The sequence below is a fragment of the Lissotriton helveticus genome, chromosome 7 (genome assembly GCF_964261635.1).
Source record: "Lissotriton helveticus chromosome 7, aLisHel1.1, whole genome shotgun sequence".
Taxonomy (NCBI): domain Eukaryota; kingdom Metazoa; phylum Chordata; class Amphibia; order Caudata; family Salamandridae; genus Lissotriton; species Lissotriton helveticus.
In genome coordinates this window covers 279,238,188-279,248,811 of record NC_136068.1, presented here as the reverse complement: position 1 = coordinate 279,248,811, position 10,624 = coordinate 279,238,188, and the positions used below count along the sequence as shown (strand labels likewise).

General features: G+C 41.6%; 1 protein-coding gene across 1 annotated transcript in view; it reads left to right on the top strand.

Moving 5' to 3' along the window:
- The first annotated feature begins 3,226 nt into the window (after positions 1-3,226).
- LOC144766733 (protein-glutamine gamma-glutamyltransferase E-like) overlaps positions 3,227-10,624 on the top strand; it is a 238,670-nt gene continuing 231,272 nt past the window's right edge. Inside the window, exon 1 of the mRNA XM_078650485.1 lies at positions 3,227-3,349. Within this exon, the coding sequence (XP_078506611.1) occupies position 3,349 (1 nt within the window). The 5' untranslated portion in view covers positions 3,227-3,348. The remainder of the gene's footprint in view (positions 3,350-10,624) is intronic.

Below are 10,624 nucleotides of genomic sequence, written 5' to 3'. Positions count from 1 at the left end.
CTGCTTTTATCGACTTTTCCACTGCATTCGATAGAGTAGACAGAGCGATACTATGGAGAAAACTCAGTAATATGGGTATCCCGGACAATCTACTACATATATTAACAGTATTACATACAGATACCTGGTGCCAAGTCCAAATGGGGAAGGAAAAAGGTCTTACTAGTGCAATCCCGACCCCACATGGCCTTAGGCAAGGATGTCTCCTCGCTCCTTGACTGTTTTCCCTTTATCTCAGTGACTTGCCTCAACGTTTTCAACAGATATGGAATTTTCCACCAAAAATCGATTCTCATAAAATACACACTTTATTATATGCGGATGACGTCATCATCTTAGATCAAACTCCATTTGGTTTGCAAAGAAGCCTTGAGGCCCTCTACAATTATACAGAGGAAAATTATTTAAAACCAAACATCTCAAAAACTAAAATAGTACCATTCTCTGGAAGAAAAAGGAGTACTAAATGTATCTGGTCACTAGGGGGAAAAACGGTGGAAGTGGTAAAAGAATACAGTTACTTAGGAAGAATATTCACCAAGTCCTTACAAAATAAGTCCCATACTTTGAATTTAACCCGGAAATCCGATGTCCATGTGGGAGCCCTTTTACGGCTATACACTGCATCTGGACAAAGACATTTTTCTGCAATGCTTAAGGTATATAGTGCCAAAGTCCCACCAGTACTGTCGTACGCACTTGAGCACATACCAATAAGTCAATGGTCCTTTCTAGACTCAAAAGAAGGGAAGATCCTGCGAAAAATTATGTAGTTATCTCAATCGGTTCCAGTGCAAGCGCTCCGCCTCGAGCTTTCACTGACTAGCTCCTATGCCCGAGGAATAGCCAATATCATCAGGTGGGCATATAATCTCGTCCATGCTGAAGAAGGAACGCTCCGATCCCTGTTAAAGACTGAGACATTCGAACGTGAACCATCGAACTATGTATTCTCAAAAAATGTCCTATCTGCTTTTAACCACATCCTCGCGGCACATTTTCCCTTCCTGCGCTGGGATTTTAAAAAACCCATTATTCATGACGAGCTGGGCTCGTCATGAGCGTGCTGGGAGGCTACCTCATGACGAGCCCAGCTCGTCATGAGCGTCGAAGGGGTTAAGCTATCAGAGGTTAACATCGAGCTGTTACTTTCTTGGTCTCCTGCCCAGTTGAAACTTTTTCTACAAGACTAAGTTTTGACCTTGACTCTCAACATTGTCTTAAACTATCATTATATAAAAATATTTCTGAAACTATAGAGTATAAGAAACCACAAACAATATATTAACTTTAACCTGTACCACGGGGTAAGGAGATCGATTGTTTTACTCCGATTCGGAATACTTCCTGTAAAAACCATCACATTTAGGTGGCATTTAAAAGAAAACCCTATTTGTAATCTATGTAATAGTGAGGAGCAGGACTTGGAACATCTATTATCTATTTGCACAAATGCGTTAGTGGTAGAAGCAAGGAAAAGATTTTTACGACCAATTTATTCAGAATGTAGAATTAACTCAGTACAGGAATTGATTACTTTATGTAAAGCTCCGCCAAACGAATTTGTATGTCACCATTTTTACAAATTTTTTAAACCATTTTTAATTTTGTATTAGAATGAAATTTTTAACAAAATTGTGTAAATTTGAATATTGTGTATTTAATATTTGTGGTTCTCAGTGGAGAACCAAATCAAATACAATAAAAACTTGAACTTGATGTAAAGACCTTTGGGTTGAGTTTGCACTGCAATAAAAATATGACTAGACTTAAAAAATGCTGTTTTAGCATGAGCCCACGAAATATAAACTGCACCACTCAGGGCTGTTCTAAACTCTGCAGCCGGTATACTTTGTGGGCACATTCAACGACGTCACCACCTCCACTGCCTGGTTGCTCGGAAGTCACAATCTCCTTGTAACTTAAAAAATAACATCTAACAGCAAAGAAACACGCCTTTTCCCAGTCAACCATTGCAGACTGGAACTCTTTATTGTCCAATTTAAGAACAGTGACCCCACTCTCTCCATATTTCGCCACTCAAGGACCACCTTTTCTGACGAACAACTCCTGACTTAAGTCCTGTAAAGTAATTTCCCGAATTAAAAAGATAATTTTTGGCCAAGCATATGTTTCAAAGTTGGTAAACCATCTCTCTGCGTTGATGTAATCCTTGGCATGGTAACGTTGTTCTAATGTAAAGTTGTGTCATAGTCATCGGTTCAGGGGCATAATAAAAACGGCTAATTAATTAAACTACACCATTTGTGAGAGAATGCCTAGAAGAAATAACTGCTGCCCAATTAGTTACAGCTGTTTCTACTGGATGTAGTTAGCTACAAGCGGGTTAAAAATTAAAGGTACTTAAAAATAAACTGCTAAAACAATTATACCAGCATATGTTGCTTACAAAAGTACATATGATTCCTAAGACAGAAACAACTTGCCAATTAGATAGTGATAAGAAGTTTGCCATATTGTAACAGTAAGGCATACACCTTTCACACTAAATAGGATGATTTCTAAATAAATCACCGCACTAACAATCTGTTTCTGCATATAAAGCATTTATTACCTTACTGATGACTTAGCACACTTTCCAATCCTTGTGTAATATTATTACACGGTTAGAAAAAATAGCATACTTTAAATGTAAAACTCAAAGTGGTAAAAGATAAAATTCCAGTAAAATCCCAGTGGTGGCACAGAATATTTTAAGCAGTATTTAATGTTGCTGAGCACTGATCCCATGCTGCTGGATGCATGCACAGGGGGCGTTTCTGTCCACAATAATTATAACAAGGACACCCCTTCATACGTCCCTGTGCCTGACTTGGTGCTTATTTGTAGTTGGGGAAGTGAGGCGAAGAGTGTGGGACCTGGGGCTGCATGTCTTGGCCTGCGGTTTCTGCTCTCTGGGTCCCAGGAGTCTCCTGTAAATCACCACGGAATGCTGCTGCGGATTTCATCACCTTCTCTGTAAACACAGAAAACGGACTGTCGATTGTAGACCTATGCAAAGCATAGAGGATAATTTGCTTGATGTCTTGCGTAAAGAAGCCTACCATTCTAAAATGGTTGGTAGGTTTACTTTTCACATGCAATAACAAAACTTGCTTATTGAAAACTAAGCGCCAACAAAACAATACAGTTTAAGTGCGCCAATGTTTAATGTACATCTAACAGCTTTGGTGAGACTGATAATTTTCTCATTTCGAGAGTGTGTCGGCCGCCATAATAGACGTTTTTGCTAACCACCCGAGGCAGTATAACAGTGAAGATAAAAGCAAGAGAAGTATTCGTTTGGAGGATTCCTTCATTCAGAAATCATATTGTACAATATACTGAAGTTAGTGCTATGATTTAGCTTATGTTTTTGTTGTATTACCGTTGAGCATTCTTGTTTTATCATCTTTCACAAACGCAGGTGTTTGGCTGAGAACATTGTTGTAAATGGCGTACTTTGGTCCGTTAATCGGAAAGCCTCCTACAAGATGGCCACCAGACAGCATTACCGTCTGCTTTTTGTAGCATTTAAGAACTAAATATATATATATATATATATATATATATATATATATATATATATATATATATATATATATATATATATATATATATATATTACCTACTGGCGGTCGCCAGTAGGTATATATAGTTAGGATTTTTTCTCTATGGGTTTTTTGAAAATTCTATGTCTAATAACTTTGGCGTTTGTGGACGGAATTGGCTGAAATTTTCAGGAAAATGGCACATTTTGTTTCTGAGCAGCCCCTGAAAATTTTGGGGGGGTTCGTCAAGGGGGGGCCGAGAAAAAAGGGGGGTCCCAAAACGTGTTTTTAACATTGAGTTTTCCATAGGGCGGTTGGCCTCACTTTTAGCCCGAACGGCTGAATGGATTTGCACGAAACTTGGCAAAATTGTAGGGACTGGTAGCCCGATGTGCCTGTTGTAGGTCTCAATATATGTGCTCCAGTGGATTTTGAGAAATTAACGTTTAAAAAAATATATATATCTGTAACAGCGGACCGGGCAGCGCTCTGGTTCGCGGACTTTTCGCGCAACGGAGCTTTGTGAAGCGAAGCTGATTGGTTCTCCGGCGTCTGTCAACATTCCAAACAGTCCGTAGCGGCCGCCATCTTGTCTCTCGGTAGGATCGAGAGACAAGAGGAGGCCAAAGCGAAGGGGCAAATGACCATAAGGGGGAATAGTAGATCCTCGCTGACCCCCTACGTTTGATGTGGAGGTTTTAAAAGGGCTCCGCGGGGCAAAAAAAAAAAAAATATTAATAATCGAACGGCTGAATGGATTTGCACGAAACTTGGCAAAATATTAGGGACTGGTAGCCCGATGTGCCTTTGCTAGGTCTCAATATATGTGCTCCAGTGGATTTTGAGAAATTAACGTTCAAAAAAAGATATATATCTGTAACAGCGCTCCGCTTCGCGTACTTTTCGCGTTACGGAGCTTTGCGAAGCTGATTGGTTCTCCGGCGTGTGTCAACATTCCAAACAGTCCGTAGCGGCCGCCATCTTGTCTCTCGGTAGGATTGAGAGACAAGAGGAGGCCAAAGCGAAGGGGGAAATGACCATAAGGGGGCATAGTAGATCCTTCCTGACCTCTTAGGTTTGATGTACCATTTTGTCAAGTTTGGTGTAATTCCGTTCAGCCATTCAGGCTGTAGACGTATGTAAATGTCCTATGGAAAATTGCATGGGGAAAACACATTTGAAAGTGTTGAAATTTAGAACCAATTAAAATGTTACTTTGGTTTTGTATTTGTGTGTGATGAAAGTTAATTGGTTATGTATATATGTCAAATTAGAGGAAACCACAGCCATTTTGTGATACTACTGTCTGAGGTACATTTGTGAGGAATTTTTGGTGGTGAATTTCTGGTGTTTGATTTACACAGTACTAACACTTCTGCTACTTTTAAAAAGGTGAGTTGTTAATTTGTAAGGGGAACTATGTTGTACACTTGAAGATAATTTGAAAAATGTTTTCTGTTATTTATTTGCAGTCCTTCTGTTATACTAAATACTTGATGAAGTTAGTTTTATATTATGTATTACTAAAAACGATAAATGAAAGTGATTATTTTTTTCTGCAATTTACAGCAAGCAATTTCAAAATAAAATGGCTCACAATGAAGAGACCGTGGCAATTTCTTTTGAATTGTCCACTACATTGATTGAAATTGAGAGCACCAATAATGAAATATTGTCACAAGGAGGACATGACTTGTATGATTCCATTAGATTGATTGAAATGGACAGCACCAAGAATGAAATATTGTCACAAGGAGATGACTTGAATGATTCCACTACATTGATTGAAATTGAGAGCACCAATAATGAAATATTGTCACAAGGAGGAGATGACTTGTATGATTCCATTAGATTGATTGAAATGGACAGCACCAATAATGAAATATTGTCACAAGGAGGAGATGACTTGAATGATTCCACTACATTGATTGAAATTGAGAGCACCAATAATGAAATATTGTCACGAGAAGATGACTTGAATGATTCCACTACATTGATTGAAATTGACAGCACCAATAATGAAATATTGTCACAAGGAGGAGATGACTTGAATGATTTTTTTGATCAATCTCTTGATGGCGAATTTATCGAGTGTTTGGAGACCATAGAGTTACAAGAATCATCATTGGAGACTTTTAATGAGGACATTGCTGATGAGGACATGTTACTAGTTCTTTCAAATTTAGAAAATTCTGAAGAATAAATTTATATTTAGAAATCAAAAATTGTTTGAGACATTATTCATTTTTATTTTTAATTTATGAGGTTGTAGCGAAGTGATTGTAGTATAAAATGAGACTTATAGTATAGAGTGCAACATTTTTATGTTACATGGTAAGTTTACTCATATTTACTTGCCTTCTGCCACTATATTATCTCCAATGTGTATTTGACATCTCTTCTTCATCTCCGGCCTCCTTTCTCTCACTGTGTGTCTCCGATGCATCTTATCGCTGTTATTTTGTGTAATTACAGAAGAGAGTAAAATAAAATAGTTCGGAACGTGAAAAGGGGGCAAAGTAGAGTACTCCTCACCCCCTAGGCCTTTTTAGGCGGTCCCAAAAGGATCAGTTTCTGCTTTCCTGAGAGATTATGGTATGAGTTCCATATACCACAATAACTTGCATTACAACATGCAAGATATCTATCTCCTATTACCAACTTTTGGAGATATTCGCGCTAAGCGCGAATATCTCCAAAAAGTAACAGCTGCCCTGAGCAGTTCTTAGCCATGTTATCCAATGGGAGGTGGATAACATGGCTAAGAGCATTAGCTCGGTAATGCATGAATATCGCTGAGTTTTTAGCGATAGTCATGCATTGCGGCCGTTTATTATCGCATTTGCGATAAACCTTGATAATAGCAAGGTTTATCTTCGATAATTTCTGACGATGCTTAGTGGTAAAAAATTGGTTGGTAAGCATCGTTAGCGATAAATATCGCTTAACTTTGGTAATATGCCCCAACGTCTGTTAACGTTCGATTCGAAGGAAATGAGGAAATGTTGAAAAACATTGTCTGCGCCATCTTGCCTTTTTTGAAATGCCACACGTTTGTCGTGCACGGCAGCCATTTTAGATGTCTTGACCAGACCCACTCTCTGCACGCTGTCGATTCGTAGCATGGCTCCTCACCCACGCAAGCATCTTCCCTAGGCACTGGTCACCACCGCTCTCTGTCTTATGCATGGGCAATAAACCTCCCCCCATCTGCGCTGCTCTTCCCTGAGAATCACACTCTGTGCCCGCCCGACACCTCCCTTTCGCCCTATTCACTACCGCACCCTCTGACACTCCTCTTTCTCTGTGTCCGATTGTCCAGGCTATCAGCTAGCCCTGCAGATGTAGTTTATGGCCCCAGCTGTAAAGAATCACCCCTCTTCAAAGGAGTTATAGTAGATCAAGGCCCACACCCGATGAGATCCGTCACACCACACGTGTTCCTACTATCTGAAAACCATCCTGTATTGTGATTGGGGAGGGGACCGAGCCTGAAGCGGAAGATTCCAGGAATGACTCTTTGTACATCAAAGTTTTTACAATTATGTGTCACATTAAAAATATATAGCACTCCAACAAAGTAGTAGGAATATAAAACTTTAATAACATATAAATATATACAAGAAAACAAAAACAGTAAAAACATTTAAACAACGAAGAGACCGTGGCAATTTCTTTTGAATTATCCAATAGATTTATTGAAATTGACAGCACCAATAATGAAATATTCTTGTCAGTAGCGGCCTGTTGTGCGAATAGTTCCAAGGCAGCAGAACGCGCTGAAATCTAGATGGCACGAAAGTGATGTCTAGTAAGTTGCCGCCCAGCAAAAAATGGCGTGGGGCGCCGCGGGGGTGAGTGAGTCCAGTAGGCACCACAGCTATTCTTACCGGCATTGCAGAATTACTGCTGGGGACAATGCCTGTGCTGTAGCAGGGTCACAGCAGAAACAAAAAGGATTCTGTTGAAGATGTTGTTGGTTTTCAATTTGAAAACAGTTCTGGTGTCAACTGCTATGCTAATGTAGTGGTTAATGTTTTGTTTTCTCTAGAAAATGTAAAAGAGGGGGAGGCAGTCCAAAGTTCCGTTAAAAGGGCAAAGGAAAGGATCGGTGGTTTGAACTATCAGTCAAAAAGGGGAGGGGGTGCAATAATTTTTCCTACCGGGTCACACTGTGCTTTCACCGGAAGTGAGGTCTGCAGGATTCTAGTAATTCAAAGTGAGGCTGGCGCCAGCATGGGAGCGCCGACGTCCCGCGGATACAGTTTCGTCACTCCACGGGCGATCATGGCAGTCATTCCCCATCGGGGGTCGGAGACTCCCGCGGCTCCTCTAGAATTTTCAAGGTCGTGGAGGACTACGGTGGTGGAGTCAACCAGTGACCGGGCCATTTCTTTATGCTGGGCCCGCTCTTGCCAGGTCGACCGCCATTTTGAGAGTTCGGCAGCTACCGGCGATCGCGGGGTCACATGAGCGGACGGGCTCCACCCTGCCGGGCGAGACGTTGCAGCATGGCCACAGTGGAAGAACCCTTTTCCGGGCGCCTGGAGCGCTGAGGGTGCAGCTGGGAAGCCTCCACCTGGGGAGGCAGGAGAGGCCTGTTCGCACCGTCTCTCCCTCCCAGTGCACCCCACGGCGTCTCGCTTGAGATTTGTTATGGCCGGACCAGGCGATGAGGACGAGGGGGGGGGGGGTCGGAGGCATGTGCAAGACATCCCCCCCCAGTGTTGTCGCAGCCATTATAAAAGAAAGAAGTGTCCCGTCCGTCTTCGGGCCGGGCTTCCGGTGGATGTCGGCCGGACGCCCCTGGCTCTGGCCCCATGAACGGGTTTCTTGGTTTATCGGCTGCAGCCGGATCCCGTCGGCCTCGGCCCCCCGACCGTTGGTGGCCGGACCGGAAGAGCATGTGGCGGGACTACCTGCAACTCTCAAGGGCCACCGCGGCCGGACTGGGAGAGAGAGGGGAGGGTCGAGGAGACATTCCCCCCCCCTGCAACTGTTCAGCGTTGTAAAGGCAATCCCCTGGCCGGGTCCCGCTGGCCTCGGCCTCTCCTCCGGCTACACCCTACGTTAGGATCTCCTGGCCGAGGCGTGGCAGCAGGACCTGCCTTATATGGGCTGCTCCCGGCTGGGCGTAGCCGGAACCCTGCCCCACCTTGGAAGTTTCCAGAGTGGGGGCGGATGTTCTACTGACTTGCATTTTCCCTAGTCTATCGATTTTTTTGGCGTGGCAGGCGGTGGGACAGCGAGGGGTGATTTGGTTTCTCTTACTGTTTTTCTGGTCTCTCACCACTGGCATATTTTAACGTTTTCTTGTTTCTAGGACATTAATAGGTTTTATCTTTACGTTATGTTATCGTTTCTTTGTTCGTTGTTTAATAAAAGTTCATGTTCATCAGTGGCCTACTGATTTTCGTTTTCCTATTTTTTTCTTTCCAGGTTGTTTCATGGTAAAGTTTCTGTTAACAGGATACAGTGATCACTTCGTTATTATTGCATATGTCCTTTTCACTAGGGGTGCTCTCTGGTCGGGCCAGATGACGTATCTCTAGTAAATGGTCCGGGTGAAAAAGGTGCATCAATCAGTGGGGAGTAGATAGGCATGACAGATTACAACGGGGGAGAAAGGTCCGCATTACGTACCCTTTCACTACTTGCAAAGATTTTCCTACGTTTATTTGCAAACAGGGAATACCTCCAAAAAGAACTAATTCCCAAACAGTCAATGTTCGGACAATCAATCAATCAATCAGGAATGAAATAGGTACGACGTGTTAAAGGCTTGCGTTACCTACCCTTCACTATCTGCAAAGGGAGAGAGAATATTCCTATTCTTCCTCGTTTGCAGGTAGAGAAGATCCTTAAGAGAATTAACTTCGAACAATTCAATGCTCGATTGAAACAATCAACAAGGGGTACTGTGAACACAAATGAACGCCGCTTATGTACATACGCATTGCTATTTTCAACAGGTTGTTCCTAATGTTTCTATTTTAGCGAGGTCAAAAAGAGATCCCATTAGTGGCCTACTGATTTTGCTCGATTCCTTTTGTTTTTTTACACGATTTTTCGCTATCTGCAAAGACTAAACAGAGTATTGCGACTCTGTGCTTGTTTGTAAATAGAGAATGAACCAAAGAGAACAATCAATCAAATGGAGAGAGAAGCAGGCACGACGGATTACAAAGGGGGCAAAGGGCTGCGTTAACTACCCTTCACTATCTGCAAAGAGAGAGTACTCCTAATAGAAATGAGGGGTGGGGGGCAGCATTCAAAGCAGATCAGTGTGCATAAACACGAAAATGTTTTTACTTACCACGTACTTGACATTCGACAGCTTATGATATTTGCTATTAAAAAACCATTGAAATTCACTGAAAAAACCATAGGTTATAGACCATATATAGTTAGGAATTAGCATTTACAAAACCTTGAAAATTCACTGAAAAGACCATAGGTTATAGACCATATATAGTTAGGAATTAGCATTTAAAAAACCTTATTTTACTCACACAAAACCATTGAAATTCCATATATAGTTAGTTGCACTAACTATATATCGCGCACCCGCAATCCACTGCTGATCATGTCACATATTACATCATTCATGACATGGTCAGTGACATCACTGATGACATCACTGATGACATCTCAAATGACATCACTGATGACATCACTGATGACATCTCATTTGACATCATTCTTGTGCTAATACGATAAACCTCTTCAGACTCTAATATAACCTTAGATACACTCAGTGTATACAGACACTCACACACTGCCACTCATCCATGGAGTTACTCACACACCCAGTCAGTCATGCAAAGAAACAATCTCACCTCCATTTCTTCAACTATATAGTTAAACACACCTTACTTATTGAAACATATACTAACACATATTTACTCTCTTATACAATCCCTGATACAAGTTCACAATGATCGATACAACCACTCACTCATTCAGTGGCTCTCATGCACAGTTATTTATATATGCCAACTCTCACATGTACTGTGTTTTACATATGTACTTACTATGACATGTAGCATTGAGATATCCATTCACTCATCAAT